This window comes from Heterocephalus glaber, unplaced genomic scaffold (genome assembly GCF_053883595.1).
Source record: "Heterocephalus glaber isolate CG9 unplaced genomic scaffold, H.glaber_assembly_v1.0 deba00001608, whole genome shotgun sequence".
NCBI classification, from domain to species: Eukaryota; Metazoa; Chordata; class Mammalia; order Rodentia; family Bathyergidae; genus Heterocephalus; species Heterocephalus glaber.
The window spans coordinates 31,526,754-31,545,268 of record NW_028258379.1 but is presented as its reverse complement, the minus strand read 5'-3'; the positions used below and the strand labels follow the sequence as shown (position 1 = coordinate 31,545,268).

The 18,515-nt window shown below is 33.8% G+C and overlaps 1 protein-coding gene across 1 annotated transcript in view; it reads left to right on the top strand.

Annotated features, from left to right (window-relative positions):
* Unc79 (unc-79 subunit of NALCN channel complex) overlaps positions 1 to 18,515 on the top strand; it is a 231,959-nt gene that overhangs the window by 58,256 nt on the left and 155,188 nt on the right. Inside the window, 4 exon segments of the mRNA XM_087195499.1 lie at positions 6,711 to 6,775; positions 10,882 to 10,970; positions 11,617 to 11,657; positions 13,528 to 13,556. Of these exon segments, the coding sequence (XP_087051625.1) occupies positions 6,711 to 6,775; positions 10,882 to 10,970; positions 11,617 to 11,657; positions 13,528 to 13,556 (224 nt within the window).

The window sequence follows — 18,515 nt, the reverse complement described above, 5'->3', positions numbered from 1 at the left end:
TTGGATCAAGCCTATTTGGAGTCCTATATGCCTCACTTATCTGTATGTCAAGTTCTTTTGTTTTTCTTTTTTTTGCACTTTATTACATTCTTTTATTGGTACATTGTAGGTATACAACACAATTACATTTCTCTGTATGTCAAGTTCTTTTCCCCTGTTTGCGAAGTTTTTGGCCATCAGTTCTGTGAACAGTTTTTTTATGTCATCTGCACTCTCTCCTGTTTCTTTGTTGACTCCAATCAGTCTTATGTTATTCTTCTTTGCACTGTCTAGCAGCTGCTGGCTTGATTTCTCATGATCCCTTACAATTTTGAAGCAATTTTTCTTTTCTTAGCCACTAATTGCAATCTTATCTTCTGTATCTGAAATTCTCCCCTCACATTGGCTCATTGTGCTGCATAGACTTTCAATGGAGTTTTTAATCTCCTGGAAATCTGTTTGCATCTGTTTTATGAATTCCATTTGTTTCCTATGTTGCGATTCCATCATGTTCCTCAGCTTCTCTATTTTTTTATCTGTGTCCTCTCTAGATTTATTAATCATGTCTTGTACTATGGGCACAATCTCTGCTGTTATGTAAGAAATTATTTCTGATTTCATTTTTTCCAGATCCCCTTTTGTTGCCAGTTCAGGTAGTCCAGGTGGTTGAGTATGAGATTGTTCCATCTCATTTCCCTGTGGGGTTGCTATAGGTGATCTGGTAATCTGATTTTGAGACTTGTTTACGTGTCTTTTCATTTTGGTAGGGGGGATCCTATTGGTGCCCCCGTGGCTCACCTCCTCTGTTCTGGGAGTGGTGGAATGGCAGCCTGGAAGCTCCTACCTCTGGGCTGGGAGCAGTGGAATGGCAGCCTGCAAGCCCCTACCTCTGGGCTGTGAGTGGTGGAAAGTCAGCCTGGAAGCCCCTTCCTCTGTGCTGGGAGTGGTGGAAAGGTGTCTCAGGAGCCCCTTCCTCTGGGCTTGGAGTGGTGGAAAGGTGTCCCAGGAGCTCCTTCCTCTGGGCTGGGAATGGTGGAAAGGTGGCCTGGAGCACCTTCCTCTGGGCTGGGAGTGGTGCAACCATGACCCAGAAGCCCCTTCCTCTGGGCCTGATTCCTATGTTTTATTCTTAATATTCTTGATGAGCCTGGCTAGAGGGCTTATCAATTTTATTTAATTTTCCAGAAAGTCAGCTTTTTGTTTCATTGATTTTCTCTATTGGTTTTCTATTTTTAACTTTAATAATATCTGTTTCTATCTTTTTTATTTTCTTCCTTCCATTGACATTGCACTTCACTTATTCTTTATTCTGTTTTGTTAAGGACATAGTATAAATCATTTTTTAGATATTTTAGATTTTCTAATATAAGAATTTAAAGGTATAAACTTCCATGAGACCATTGTTTTATTTTCATCCCACAAATTTGCTATGTATATTATGTTTTCATTATATTTTAGCATAGAATATTTTCTAACATTCTTTGTGATTTATGAATTGATTAGAGGTATTTTTGAAAGGTACAAATATTTGATGAAATTGCTTTCTAGTTTAATTTCATTCTCACTAGAGAACATACTGTGTGATATAGCTCCATCTAAATTTTTTAGGCTTATGACTAGAATATTTTCTATACGAGTAAATGTTACATGAGTATTTGAAAATATTGTACTTTACACAGTGGCTGTGTGGTGAGTTTTGTTTTTTAACATTTAAGTTGTTTGAGAGAGTTATTCAGGTCTTAATGATATTACTGATTTTTTATCAGTTACTGCTTGTGTTATCTGTTACTTGTTTCATCAGTTATTGAGAGAGAATTGTTGAATTTTACAACAGTAATTATGAACTTCTCTTTTCAGTTTAGTTGATGCACACATGCTTATGATTATTATATCTTCTTGATCAACTGGCCCTTTTGTCTTCATGAAATAGCTTTCTTTTTTCTGGTAATATCTTTTTCCTGGAGCTTACCTGTCTTGTATTTATAAAGATTTCAGTCTTCTTTTTTTCTTTTCTTTTCTTTCAATGTAACAAAAGTAGGTATTAATAAAGAAAATATTAAAAAACACTTCTATGAAAATATAAAACAAAATGTCATAACAAAATAGAGAATAAAAATCGTTAGTATACTATGTATCATGATCTTAAAAGAATGGCAAAATGTTACTCAGAATACAAGTGATAGACAAAAAAGTGTCTCTCTAACAAAGAAGAAACAAACAAAAAGACAAAACTTTCTTTTAAATGAACAAAAAGAAACTAGTAGCCTGATGTAGGTTTTTCTGTTTATTACTTATCTGTTTATATTTCAAATGCTTTTCATAAGTAGCATATAACTAAGTCATGCTTTTTGATAAATTTAAACTTATTAGACAATCTCTGTCTTTTAGACCATTTCCATGTAATATACTTATTGTTTAGACATTTTGCATTTAATGTAATTATTGATATGATTGGGTTTCAGTCTTTGACTTTGTACTTGCTTTATATTTGTTACAGCTAGTTTTTATTTCTTTTTTATATCTTTCCTTCTTTTGGAATAATTTTTAGTGTCCAATTTTATGTTTGTATTGGATTAACTTTTCCTTTTTAAAAAATTGCTCTAAGGCTTACAAAATATACCTTTAACTTTGTAGTCTACCTTCAAGTAATATTATACCAATCAATATACTAATGTACTAATTCTATGTATTTTCACAGTCTCCATCATCCTTTTTTATTTATTTTATTAAATTTTTTTTTTGTGGTACCAGGGATTGAACTCAGGACCTTGTGCTTGTGAGGCAGGTGCTGTGCCACTGAGCTAAATACCTGGCCCTCATTTTTAAAGTTTTGAAACAGGGCCTCACTACATAGTTCAGGCTGGCCTTGAACTCACTATGTAGCCAAGGCTGGCCTTAAAGTTGTGGCAGTCCTCCTGCCTCAGCCTCCTAAGTGCTGGTATTATAGGCATGTGCTACCAGGTCTGACCTTCCTTTTTATTCTTGTTATCAAACATTATACACACAGATAATTAGCCTCATAATACATTGCTATTATTTTTATTTTCAATATTTAATCATCTTTTAATAACATGTTAATATGAGTAAAAATATCTTTTGTAATTATTTACTATATTTGCCATGTCTCACACTCTTTATGCCTTTGTGTTGGCCCAGGCTTCTATATAGTATCATTTACTTTCAGGTTGAAGCACTTCTTTTACAATTTCTTGTAGCAGAGCCCAGCTGGCAATTAATTCTATTATCTAGTGTTTGTCTTCAAATAACTTTTATTTAATATTCATTTATGAAGGATATTTTCACTGGGTATAGAATTCTAGGTTGACAGTTTTTTTCTTTCAGCCTGTTAAAGATGTCGTTCCATTGTCTTCTGGCTTGCATTGTTTCTGACAAGAAATCAACGATCATTCTTATCTTTGTTCCCCTGTAAGTAATGTGTCTTTTTTTTTTTTTTTTTTTTTTTGGTTTTGTTTTGTTTCCTGGCTGCTTTTAGATTTTCTCTTTACTGTTGCTTTTCATCAATTTGATTCTAACGAGTTTTGGTGTGATTTTTCTTGCTTTTATCTTCCCTATGACTCATTGAGCTTTTTGGATCTGTGGGTTCATAGTTTCAATCAATGTTGAATGAATTTGGCCAGTATTTCTTCAAATATATTCCCCTTGTGATCCTTTTGTGCTTTTAATCAGATATATTTTATACTTCCTGAAAATTTCCCGCAGCTCATTGAAGCTCTGTTTTTCTTTCAGTACTTCACTTTGAGTTATTCCTATTAAGTCTCCTAAGTGCCTGATCATTTCTTTTGCATTATTTAATAGCTATTTAGCCTATTCAGTGAATTTTTCATTTCAGATATTGCATTTTTTTATTTTTAGAAATTTCATTTTTTAAATTTTATCTTTCATATTTGTCCTCATGTTCATAATCATGTTTTCCTTCGAATATGTTCATAGTAGCTATTTTTAGTTATTGTTTGCTAACTGCTTCATCTGCATAATTTCTGGGTATGTTTTGTCAATTTTCTTCCTGTTTCTGAGTAGCATTTTCTTACCTTTCCAAATATCATATGATATTTGGCTGGATGCTGGATTTTATGAGTATTACATTGTTGAATATCTGGACTTTTTCCCATTAAAATACATTAGAGTTTATTTTATTTGTTGGTTTTCCATTAAAGTGTGTTGGAATTTCTAGTTGATCAGCTTGACCTTTCCAAGGCTTGTTCTTAATTTTGTCAAGATAAATCTAGGGTGGCTTGCCTCTGTTAATTTAGTTCTGTTTCTAAGATATAACACTCCTTGTGTCTCTGTTGTATGCCTCAGGTGTCAAATGAGTTTCTATCATTCTGGCTGGCTAGACCTTGAATATCTCCTAGCCATGTATGGGTACTTGGAATTGTTTAGCTTATAGGTCCCCTATAGTTGTTCTTTATCCTTCCTCATGAGTTTTACCTTACATACGTTTAGCATATTATAAAGCCAAAGACTCAAAGTTAATCCTACTTCTACTTTCTTGGTACTCTACCTAGCAAATTCCAGCTATCTTGCATCTTTTATCTCAACTTTTCTCCTCTCAACTCAACAAAACTACCCTACTCTGCTTATCTTTTGCTTTCTTGGATCAGGGTGAAGGTACTTTTACAAAGAAAACTAGGGTGATTGTGGGGCTTACTACATTATTTCTCTTCTGTCAAAAAACACTAACCTACACTATTTGTAGTTCAATTTTTCTAAACAGCTGTTTCATATATTTTTTTCAGTTTTCTAGTTACTTATGGTAGGAAGGCAAGTCTGATAACAATTGCGCCATCATAATTGGAAGAAGAATTAGTGTATGTCATGTTTTTGTGCTCTCTTTTGTTATTTTATTTGAATGGAGTTCTATCATGACTATATTGCCATGCAATAAGGTATGTAGATTGTCTTTATATAAGAACCAATTTTAGTACTTTTCCCAATTACAAATTGTATTCTGTCCTCAGAGATTTTTTTATACAGTACATCTAACATCTAGACATATTACAAAACCTTGACAAGTGATTTTTGACACACAACAGAAGTTAAGAATTACTGTCCTAGTAAGCTTAAATCTAGTGTGGATTTGATAACTTAAGCAGAGCATCCCACAACCTGTTCTTATCTCAGTGACACATGGTAGTAGTGCAACAAGAAGTGAGAGGAATTAGACCTATGTATTCCCACTAGTCACACAGAAAGCATTAATTTCTGGCAGAGCAGAAGTCTTTAGAGCACTGATCTAGTGCTATGGCACTGATTGTTTGCACTTGTGCCACAACAGTTGTTATGTATTTTGGATATTACTTATATCAAAGACTTACTAATTTTTATAAAACAGTCTGCAAACATTCTCATAATATACTGATTCAGAAATGGTTAGCTGGTTTCATCCTTTGTGCCAACTCTATTTAGATCAATGATGGCTGCTCAGAGCTTTCTTCAGACCAGTTATAAACTCAGCAAGAAGGGATGCTATAATGGATTAGTTTTGTTTGTCATGAGCTTGGGACTGGAGGAATATGTGCCATATTCCATATATTTGGAATTCACGTACAGGTTAAAAGGCAGTTTTTTTTCTCTTTAAGTATCTCTTTGTGCACAAGAAAAACTATTGCTTCTCTTTGTAGTCATCTTGACTTTAAAATATATGGGAAACAAACTTGAGAGTTATGCAATGTGTATATTTACATTATTTCTTCATTCATCCATTCATTTACTCATTCCTTTTTTTCCTCTAGAAATATAATCAATATTAGAGTAGTGGTCTCTGATCTGTACTTGTTTTCTTTTTATATAAATTGATTTGTTGCCCTGGAAAATTAGAGTATGATAGTTTAGGAAGATGTGTTACTTTAAAGTATATAAACCTACTAGCTTTTTAAAAACAATGGAGTACTGTTAGTTAAGTACATTGCACAACATAATAGTCTAGAGGATGATAATTACCAGTTGTGATTTTAACTCTGGTTTATTCCAGGTCACTTGGTTTTTTCCTTATTATACTATCTGTATACTGAGTTAAAGAGTTGGCTAATAGTTATCAGCAAACTAGCAGAGGTTTAGTATTTGGGTTACATGTGTGAGAAGTTTCATTTGGGCAAGAAACTCATCTTTCCAATGGCAGGGGTGGAGTGGGAAATGGAATATTGGAGAATGCCTTTCCACTTATTTCAGTTATTATAAATTTGAAATGCTTCCTGATACCAAAAATATAGGATGATTAACATAATATACTACAGTGAAAAGAGCAGAATACCAGAAACTAAGAGATATAGGTTCTAGTCCCAAGTTTCCCAAGTTGTATTTAATAATTCTGTGTCCATATCAAGCTTCACAACCTTTTAAACTTTAACTTTGTTTTGTATGCAATGAGAGTAATACTCCACTGTATCTACCCCACAGAGTTTTTGAGGAATGAAGTGAAAATATAGTCATAAAAATCTTCAATAACTTATTAGTGTTATAGTATTGTGAGGTAATATGGTACTACATATGCCATCATATACTGGCTTTCTTTCCCTTGGAAAATGCTGAAGTTATGATACCTTTGCCTGATTTTAAAACCTTTTATAGATTATAAAAGACATTTATGTTAGGAAATCAATAATGATGATTCTATTTAGGTAAAAAGAAAATAGTGAAGTGTCTGCTGTGTTTTCACCAGGGCATGAATAATTTCAGTGAGAAGTATTCATTAGCTCTATTTTGCTTTACAGCTTGGAATCCCATCCACTGCCAACACATTGAATGCCACAACGCAATTAACAAGCCAGCTGTGAAGGTACTGTTTTATTAGACCTAGTGGCATGTTGTATTTTCAGTGGTTAAATTATTAGGAGAAAATTGCTGATTAGAGTGTAATAAATTGCATGCTTCTCTGTAAAGCAGAGGCTTTTGATCTGTAGTAATCTCAAGCACTTCTATGTTCAGTCTGACTGTACTTAGAGAGGAATAAATAGTGGTGTGTACAAGTTTTACCTGATGAGTTCATAGCCAAGTGATGTATAGTAGTGAGCTAATTGTCAAAAGAGTCTCAGTGGAACACTTACATAGTCCTTAATTGGCTTCTATTTGAGCCAGTTAATTAAATTAAAATGTATTTTTCCTGTTTTCATCTGTACACTTCAAATTAAGACTGCCTAGTATGTGACAGTGCATGCTCAAGAAATGCAGGACAAAATTGGAAAATCAATAATCAAGTCAGAGATGTGACTTAGTTGGAAAGAATGAGAAGTGTTTGGACAGCATACACACAGAAGGCTAAATTGGAGATAAGGAAACAGTGGCTTAGAGAGATTAAGTCCTATGCTCCAGTGGTGGAATCAGTTAGCACAAGGTACTTATACAGAAAGGTCAAGTCACGCTGCTAAGGTCACACAGACGATATCAGAATAAGGCAACAGAATGAGGTAATTTGACTCTTAGCCTCATTTTTTTTTTCCACATCATATTCTTCCAGTCCCATTAAAACCCAAAATCTCAGATTGCTTATGATATATTTGTTGGTTTGACTGGTTGGACCAGTGCCTGGATTTGCGAGAGTTAAATTTCATATTATGAAGTGTTTATTAGAGTTCATAGTTACTTTTAAGAACTTAGTGCCATGAGAGTTTGCTTATGTTATTCTAAAGCTACATAGACTGTCCAGATGGCCAAATGATAGAAAATTAATACCACCATGGTACAGAAACAAAGCAGGTAAAATGAGATCCTATAAATATAAAAGAAACAAAAGAATGCATTTCATAAACCAAAGTGGCAACAGGGGGCCAGTAATGATATTGTCGTCTAGATATATCATACTAACAACAATGGGGATTTTTGTATCTCTCTCTGTCTTTGATGAATGCAAATTGAATGAATGTTGAGAAAGAGCAGATGAGGATAACCTGCCAATGAAAGCATGAGCCTCTCCCATTCTACGATGTGCACCCCTCTCTTGAACTTAAGAGACATTTAGGACGCAAAGACACTTTGGTTTGGTGTGAGGATTTTTTTTTCTGAAATTCTTTTATTGGTACATTTTAGGCATACAACACAATTAACGTTTCTCATTGGGAACTTGTACCTTTACATGATGCATCTTGGTTCTTATTTCTTCTCCATTCCTAGCCCTCCCTTCACCCCCCCTCACCCTTCCCTATTTACAAAGACTTTTTATTTCCATTTTTTCCATTTCTCATCATTTTTCCTTTCCCTTCTTTCCTTTCCCCTGCCCCTCCCACTACCCCTACCCCTTTGGACCTTTTCTTCCTATTTTGCATTATCAATTATTCATTTTAATCATTGGTACATTTTAGTTATACAATATAATGACATTCATCATTGGAAACTTGCACCTTTACATAATCTCTCTTGGTTCCCATCTTTCACCCGGTGTGAGGATATTTTGAGTTGATCATACGTAGGACCAGATATTACCCACGGAGTTCAGCTTGATTCTTAGTGTTTGCACAGCTCTCTCTTACTTTGGTTTCTATATCCTTTCTTTTTTCTTCCTTGATTTTATGTCAGACTGCTTTCCCATGAGTCCTCTAACATCCTGGTTAGTAATTGCTTTCTGGCCTTCCAATCATAGAAATCATCGGGAATTATATTTTCTCTTTTTCTAGGTAAATAGCCCCGTCCATTGTTCTGGGTTGGCCTTACTTTTCAGCTGAAAGCACTCTAGGCCAAAGCATCCTAGTTTCTGTCATTTTTTAAAAAAAATTGAGCTTGAATTCATATAATATGAAATTAACTATTTTATTTTATTTTTTAGTGTGCAAATATGACTTTATTTATATAAATCTCTACAAAATGTATTTTAAAATCCATCCACATAGGTGAGGCAAGAAACATTAGAGGACTGAGAACACTTTAACAAATCAACTTTTTTTTTTTTGGTCATAAATTTATGCTAATGAGAATTTCCAGGGGACCTCCTACTGTCTTTTCAAAGAAAAATTTGAGTGTAAAAGAACAGGTACAAGTTCGAGATCAGTAAGAGATCAGTAACAATTTCTCATTTATTCCAGTATCTTCAAAAATAAAGCTTTGTAGCATATGGTTGATTAATAGATTTCTGGTTTTTATTTTCATGATGTTTAAATGAAATTAAAACAAATGTAAGAAAACCTTCTCTGAACCATAGCCTGTGATTTTTACATCTTGGTTCCCAGTAAGGACAGGTGCTGGTACAGTTAGGCCTATTATGAGAAATCTTTCACAATGTAATACTTACAAGTTATTTTGGGGTTTCCTGAAATTGCAAGGCCTTATGTCAGTTTCAAAATATCCTAAATTCTACCCACTGTTGTAAAATGCCCTCTTCTGATAAATTACACTTTTAAAGTGAACAATTTAGTGGCATTTAGTACATTCACAATGTTTGCAAGAATCATATTTACGTAATTCTAAGACATTTTTCATCACCTCCAAAATCTTACTTAATCATCTCCCATTTTCCTGAAGCTCACAGACAAGTCTGGTCTGTTGTCTGTTTTTATGAATAAAGTTTATTGGAACACAGCTATGTTCATTTACTTTTATACTGTCTATGACTCCTTTCATGCTATATCAGCAGAGTTGAGCAATTGTGACAGAGACTGTTTGCCCTCAAAACCTCAAATATTTACTCTTTGATCAGTTTTTAGAAAAAAATATGCCAGTCTCTGGCTTAACATACCAAAAGTAGCTATTCATGTCATTTGAAGAAGTATGAAACTTATGTAAGAGTGATTTTCACCCTGGACTTTTAACATCAGGGAATACACAATTTATAAATTATGATGGTTTAATTATTTAAATTTAGCAATTCTGTTATTTCTTCAAGCACTGAAATTACCCAGGATTTTAACTTTGCATTACAGGCTGTTTGGGTTGTAAATTTGGGTCATTTTCCCCCCTTCAAATTAGTGAAAGCAACTAAAGATAGAGTAAAGTTCCAGAAGATGTTTTTACTTGGGATATTTATTGCACAGTTAGCTATAACACAGGTTGATTATTCTTTGAAAAGCAGGGACCTTGATAAATTATAGAAATTTAGGGCCAGGGATTTAGCTCAGTGGTTTCACTGCCTGCTGCGCAAGCGCAAGGACCCAAGTTCGATCCCCGGTACCAAAAAAACCCACCCCAAAACAAAAACAAAACAAAACAAAAAATTATAGAAATTTAAACGTATGCGAAGCAAAAAATGCAGCTAGTTATCTGAATGTTTTGTTTCACTTGATGTAAGACATCCAGATACTTGATATCTTCTGATGGTCAACTATGAAATGAACACTTTATCTCCATGCTTAGGCTAGCAAAACCCTGGCCATAAACAGCAAAACATCATGGGTAAACAAATTGTAGGTCATATGTAGGAAAAAAAAAACAAGAGATGAAAATAAAACATGGGATGATTGATAAAAATCTAGAATTCCAGAGTAAGAAAAGCAAACCACTCAATGTTAGATTTAATGCTGCCTTTTCTGAATAAGATGTATCCTAGGAAGCTAAATTTTCTGCTGTGAGCATATTGATATCATTTATGATTTTGAAATCTTAATAATACATCTTCCTTTTCCCAAAGAGGGATTACCATGTTCACCACCCACATAGGCAATTTGAGTAGCCATTGAACAAAATCATTTTTTATCTTTGTGGAATTAGAGTGGATTTCCTGACACTTGAGTGGCAAATAATAGGAGAAATGAAAAACCACCCAAACCACATATTAAATCCTCAGCGTGGACTCATCTACCAGTATAGTCCAAGCAGTTACAGATCAAATGGGTTTGAATAAAAATATTTGTTTCACTTTGCTTTTGAAAATCTGTCATCATTGAAGCATTTGTCCTCATGATACAGGGAATGTAGTACACAGGAACAGCAGTGTTCATTATGTCTTTTCATTTGTTTCAGATGTGTATAGACCCTTCCTTGTCAGTAGCTTTGGGTGACAAACCACCCCCACTGTATCTCTGTGAAGAATGCAGCGAGAGGATTGCAGGGTAAGTATAAGAGTCCTTTAAGAAAAGGAAATAGAGCAACAATGAGAAAATAAGGACTATCCTTTGGACTTCCATTGGTTACATTATCCAAATTTTCCATTAGCCTTGCTGTGTTTTTTAAAAAGTTATTTTGTCTGATATTTAACATACAGCAAGCTTTCATTTGGAAGATTGCAACGTTTGAAATGTTTGAAAATTGCAATGTTTCTCTCTATGTAACATGAGAAAGCAATTCCACTTAACAGAGCAGCTCCAGTGTTGAAGTAACCCATTAAAAAGGCCACAGAGAAAGATAGGTGTATTTAAAAAAATCTATGGTTTCCAAACATGACATATAATTCAAATGGGTTTTCTTTGCTTGTCAGTTTCATAGTTACACTCAACTTTGTGCAGATCATGCAGTATTTTGGCTGGCATAATAAGCATCTGGAAAATATCATTTAAAGATAACAATATGATGAAATGCCTATAATTTATAATTTAGCTGGAATGCATTAGACATTTAAAAAGTTTATTATGATAGTGCTCTTAATTATATTTCCTTTCTATTAAAAGCTTTTCATCAATAGTGTGCAGCTTATAAACATTTATGTGGAGGGGGAACATTTCAGTGAAGCTCAAAAATGAATTTTATTTTTCTTTGCAGGGACCACAGTGAGTGGTTGATTGATGTTCTTCTGCCACAAGGTATGGTTTACTTCAGAAAGGATGAATAATGAGCAATCATGACTAATGACATGGTTGATTTATCTTCTTTTGTGCTATTTTATTTTTAAAAAGATACAACTCCCTGAATATTCATTGACCTGAAGCTCTAATGTCAATATCTTGCTTATAATATACCCAAACACTTAATAATGAGGGAAGAGGTATCAACTGTACCAAAATTAAGGTTACATTTTGCAGTTAGAATTTTGTGTGACTAAAGCCCTGTTGAACCATGTCTAAAGGGATTTTCTATTTGTATAATAGATATTGCCAGTGATATGTCAGGCTGTGCCAGGTCAGAAAGGGAATAAGGGCACCAGAAGAAAGAGAATTGGATAATGGACCCTTTTCCTGTCACTGTTATCAACTCCATGTTTGGGGGAGAATCCTTTAGTTGCTCTGAAACTGAGTCTCCTGATCAGTAAAATGGAGATAAGGTATATCTAGCCCATTTTAATGCAAAAACAAGATTTGCAATGCTTCTTCAGGCTGTGTCTTGAAAGTTAGCTGGTCTCAGACAGAGCATTGCTTTGCTCCTGAGAAAAACAGATGTTCTGTCCACCTTGTTAGTAGCTGAAATGACAAAGAAAAGTACTTAAAAAGCAGAAGCCCATGCCTGTAATTTCAGCACTCCCTGGAGGCTGAGGCAGGAGGATGCAAGTTCTAAAGTTCAAGCCCAAATTGGGCAACTTAGTGAGACCCTGTCTCAAAATAAAATATAAGCTAAAAAGGCCTGGGAATGTAGCTCAGTACAGAGGCTCTGGGTTCAATCCCCAGTACTGAAAAAGAGGAAAGCAGAGGAAATGACTGTGGAAATAGCTGAGCACATAGTGAGTACAGACCAGGGATACAGGAAAAACTTGATATTTGACTTTAGGTATATATAATAAAAATGATTTATATGAAAGGCCCCTTTAAAAAGAAATATTAAAACCTTATGTTAACTAAATTCTGTAAATACTTTCTTTTTAAATTTAAGGCTCTTGGTCAATGATTACCTTTGCTCAATGATTATTATATTTCTTCTTTGCAATCTTTTAATATTAGGCCACCTCAACTTTAAGAGAGAAATTAATTCAATGATTTATTGCCCATTAATTGTACAAAATCAGTTTTTATGACTGAGTTATAAATTTCACTGATTTGGCATCCACTAATTCATAATTCCAGACAGGATTTTGGAGCATTTACCTTTAATCTCTTAAATAAACCGTTACATGGACCATCCCATAAATAAGATATTAGTCATTTTTAAGCTCTATTTTGAGGAAAGTGTTAATAGATTCTTGGAAAAATTATTTTCAGGTAATCCATAGCATCAGTTTCCATGGAAATAATTGCTATGCTCACTAAAAAGAATTCTTATGCATTTATTAAAGTCAATCTTGTAAGTAAGTAGACAGTAGTTTGATTGTTTTGCTCCATTTGGTTGGTCCATGGGTTTGAGAATTGCTTTCTCTTAAGTGACCATATAGTTGATTTTACATTAGTTAAGACTGATACAAATTGATAGCTCAAATATAAGGAGACCAAGTTAGTAGGAATTTTTCCCCGATGGTTTGCTATAGCAGAACATCCCACAGTGATGGTCTAAATATATCACATCAAACCAGTTAATCTCATTAAATAAAAAACGGAAATCACTATCAGGTGAGGAAGAGGTATTTTATGTTTTTGGAGAAAAATAGAAGCTAATAAAAGTCGATGACAAATTATGAGACAAACCAAAAGCTATTTTTGCCAAATCCATAGATTGTGTTATTAAGATTGTTTTTATTCTTCTTCATGGCTGCCCTTATTTAAAATGGGCTCTTTCTTTGTTGATATTCTGTGTACCTTCCCCTTACAGCTGAAATATCTGCCATATGTCAGAAAAAGGTAAGAGCAAATCATCTGTGTGGTGCTGCATGATTTGCTGTGATTGTATGTAAATTCATTCATTGACATCTGCCTCATTCCTGCACCATGGTTACCCAGTAGGTACATGTCACTGTATTTGTGAAGAGAGAAAGGAAGTGAGTTAGCATGCAAAATTGTGATGTCCAAATGTTCTCTTTTTCTATTTCCATTTCTGCTTTTGCTCACTTGCCTTATGCACATCGTTTTTGTTATGTAATCTGAAATAAAAATGTGTAATTCTGGGATAGGAGTCTCATTATAAAAAGGGTTGATTGATAATGCAATGCATGGAATTTAACTTTAATAAATGATTATTTTATATACTAAAAATCTTTATTGCTTTAAAATGTAGTATAAGGGCTGGGGTTGTAGCTCAGTGGCGTAGCACCTGCCTGGCAAGTGTGAGGCCCTGAGTTTGATTCATGGTACTAAAAAAGAAAAGAAAGACAATGATTATTGGGCCAGGGATTTAGCTCAGTGGCTCCGTGCCTGCCTGACAAGTGCAAGGTCCTGAGTTTGGTTTCTGGTAGCAAGAAAAAATAATGTAGTATAAATAGTGTAATATATATGTGAGAAAATATAACATGATTACATATATATGGAAATTTTTTATTTATATAAGTTAAATAATATATCTAGCAAAAGATTTTTCCTTTAAAATTTCCCCTAACTGCTTTTCACGGAGTTTCTCTAAGTCATTTCCATTTTCTCTTTCTGGTTTTTGTAGTTGGAAAGTATGAGAAGATAGTACAGTGTCCTACAGCTTTGACTCATTGAAATCCTTGGGTTCTGGCAAACTCCATTTCCTTTTACCTATGTGAACCTTATACAAATCACTTAAATTTTGGGGGATATGAATAATGAGTAGGTACTTTTGGAGGCCTATCTCAGTTATTTATTGTTGCATAAAAAACCACTCTAGAAAGTAGCAGCTAAAAACAACCAATTGACCACAATTCTGTGGATTAGTGATTTTCCCTATGCTCAGCAAGGCAGTTCTTTTTTTTTTTTTTCCATTAAGTTTATTGGTACATTTTAGGTATACAATACAGTTACATTCATCATTGGGATCTTGTACCTTGCATGATGTATCTTGGTTCTTGTTTTTTTCCCCATTCCCCTGCCCTCCCTTTACCCCCTTCACCCTTCCCTATTTACAAAGACTTTGTTTCCATTTTTTTCCTTTTCTCATTTTTTCTTTTCCCTTCTTTCCTTTTCCCTACCCCTCCCACTTCCCCTACTGCTTCAGACCTTTCCTTCCTATTACACAATATTAATTATATATTTTAATTGCAATATCAAGATTTAGAGGACATTACCACAGATTTTACAGAATTTAAAAGGATATAGAAAGAATATTACAAAAATCTTTTTTGAAATAAATTTGACAACTTCTAAGAAGTACCTTGGAAGACAAATTAATAAAACTGACTCTGGAAGAAATATAAAATTTGAATAGCACCTATTAAAGAAAGTATATTCCTAGCTTGAAAACCTACCTATATGACAACAACAGGCTCATACATATTTTAACTGATGAATTGTATCAAACATTTAAAGCAGAAATAAGAAGGAACGCTTCTCCCCTCATTTTAGGAAATCAACATTGTGCTAATCCTAAAACTGGATAAAGATAATAGAAGAAAAAAGTATGAACATAGATAGAAATTTGTTGAACAAAACAAATGATTAAAAGACAGATCTGGCAGTATGTAGAAAGTGATTTTATTATAGGGATGGCAGTGTGGGTTCAGCATTGGAAGACCCACCCCCATAAGTCATCACTTTAACAGAAGAAAGGAAAAAGCCATATGATCCTGTCAGTAGTTGCAGGAAAAGTATTGGAGTAAATTCTACAGCTGTTCCTGGTAAAAGTTATCAGGAGTCTAGAAGTAGAACAGAATCTTCTCAACAGATAAAAGACATGTACTCCATACTTCCAGCAAAAATGCTTTATATGAATGGAAAAGATACAATGCTTTCTCCCTAAGGTGGGGAACAAGGGCAGATATGCCTACTCTTCATCTGTCCATTAAACTTTGAAACATAGGCCCAAACCAAAATAGTATGGCAATAAAAAGAAACAAATAGCATAGGATTGGAAAGGTAGAAGTAAAATCTTTATATGTAGAAGAAATAATCATCCACAGAGAAAATAGTAAGAAATCTCTAGGAGCCTCTAGAACTTGTATTTGAATGTAGGAGGATTAGAAAACACAAGGTATGTATAAAAATTCAGGTCTGTGTATACTTGCTATAAATGAAGAATTGGATATTAAAATTTAAAAGTTATGTAGGAGTAAAAGGACCTAGAAAAGTAAAAAGAAAAAAAAATAACACTGTTGGAAGACATTTATTACCTAATTTTAAGATTTCCTCTAAAGCTACAGTAATCAAGGCAATGTTGGAGTAAGGAAAGACATATAGATCAATGGAATAAAACAGAGAGTCTAGAAATAGAACCACACATATATGGTCCACTGATTTTTGAAAGATTATTTAACATTAACATTTTATAAAACATAAACTCGAGCAGAGGAAAAGATAGTGTTTTCAACAAGTGGCACTAGAACACCTAGTATCCATATGTAAAAAATTAACCTCAGCCCTTTATTTCCATACATAAAAATAACTTGAAAGGATTTATGAACCTAAATATGAAAGAATAAAACTATAAAACTTTTTTTTTTTTTTTTGGTGCCGGGGATCGAACTCGGGTCCTTGCACTTGTGCAGCAGGCGGCAAAACCACTGAGGTAAATCCCCGGCCCACTATAAAAGTTTAAGAAGAAATTATAAAGGAAAATGTTCATGAATTTAGGGTAGGCAAGAATTTCCTAGGATACAAAAAACATGATGTATAAAAGAAAAATAATTGATAAATGAGATTCCATCAAAATTTAGAACTTTAAAAGACATTAAGAAAATGAAAAGTAGTCCTTAAACAGAACATATTTATGATACATACAACCTATGACCAGAATATATAAAGAACTCTTACAGCTCATTAATAGACAACCCAATTAAAAAGTAGACACAAGAAGATGATAAATAACCAGTACAGCACAAGGAAATGTGTATAACACTAGAATCTGAAAAATACTAATCAGTACAATAACAAGATCGTATTATACACTCATTAGGGAGATGAAGTTAAAAGTTTTAAAAGAACAAATGTCAGCTTAGGTGTGAACCAGTTAGAACTTTGTGTTACTGCTAATGTGAATGTAAAATGATAAAACCATTTTGGAAAACAATATAGAAATTTCTTGTATTACTGTTAAGAACCAACAGTCCTGTTCTTAAGTTTTTACTTGAGAGGAATGAAAGCACATGTTCACAATAGATTTGTACATACAGGTTGACTATTCCTTATCTGAAATTCTTGCGACCAGAAGTGTTTCAGATTTTGGTTTGAAATCCACTTGATCTGCAAAGAGGATAGCTACTCCTGCTTTTTTTCTGGTTCCTGTCGCATGGAGTATTGTTTTTCACCCTTTAACTTTCAGTCTATGAGTTTCTTTTTGAATTAAGTGTGTTTCTTGTATGCAACATATTGTTGGATCTTGCTTCTTGACCCATTCTGCCAGTCTTTTTTTATTTGATTAGTGAATTGAGACCATTAACATTGATGGTTATAACTGATACGTATTGAGTTATCATTGCCATGACTTTTTCTGTTTGTCGGATTCTCCCTCTTGGCATTTAATTTCTTGTCATGTCCAGTGGATTCATTCTTCTGGGCTCCCTGGGGTTGTGATTCTCATTTTCCTTTTGTAGGATTTTGTCTATAATTTTTTGGAGTGCTGGTTTGGTATTCATGAAGTTCCTAAGTTGCTCTTTATCATGAAAGTATCTTATTTCTCCATCAATTTTGAAAGACAGTGTTGTAGGGTACATCAATCTGGGTTGGAGGCTGTTTTCCTTTAGGGCTTGGAATACAGCACCCTAAGTTCTTCTTGCCTTGAGGGTTTGCACTGAGAAGTCTGCTTTGATTCTGATGGGCTTTCCTTTGTATGTGATTTGTTTCTTTTCTCTAACTGCTTGTAGTACTTTGTTGTTCTGTTGGGTTTCTGGAATCTTAACAATTATATGCCTATGTGTAGATTTTTTTTAAATCAAGGCTAGTTGGAGTCCCATATGCCTCACTTATCTGTACGTCAAGTTCTTTTCCTCTACTTGGGAAGTTTTCTGCCATCACTTCTGTGAACAGTTATTTTATGTCATCTGCACTCTCTTCTGTTTCTTCATTGACTCCAATCAGTCTTATGTTATTCTTCTTTGCATCATCTAGCAGCTGCCGGATTGATTTCTCATACTATTTTAAAGAAATTTTAAAATTTAAAATTTTAAAGAAATTTTTCTTTTCCTGGTCAGTAACTGCAATCTTATCTTCTATATCTGAAATTCTGTCCTCACTTTGGCTCATTCTGCTCTGTAAACTTTCAGTGGAGTTTTTAATCTCCTGGAAATCTGTTTGCATCTGCTTTATGGATTCCATTTGTTTCCTATGATGGGATTCCATCATGTTCCTCAGCTCCTCTATTTTTTTAATCTGTGTCCTCTCTAGACTTAATAATCATGTCTTGCACTGTGGGCACAATCTCTGCTGTTATTTGAGAAATTATTTCTTTTTTTTCTGTATATCCTTTTATTATTACATTTTAGGTATACAATATAATGACAGTCATCACTGGAAATTTGAACCTTTAAATGCTCTCTTGGTTCTTTTTTTTTTGTCAATTAAACTGATGAACTTTATTGGGGTTAAAAGTATAACAAAGTTCATCCTAAAACATTTTGCAATGCAAAATTATTTCACTCAAGAAGTGTTTAATAAATTTAAACACTAGAAATTACAAGCAATTTTCAAAAGCAAACTCACATTCATAGTACTTTATACATCATTTGAACTAACATTTATACTACTAAAATCAAA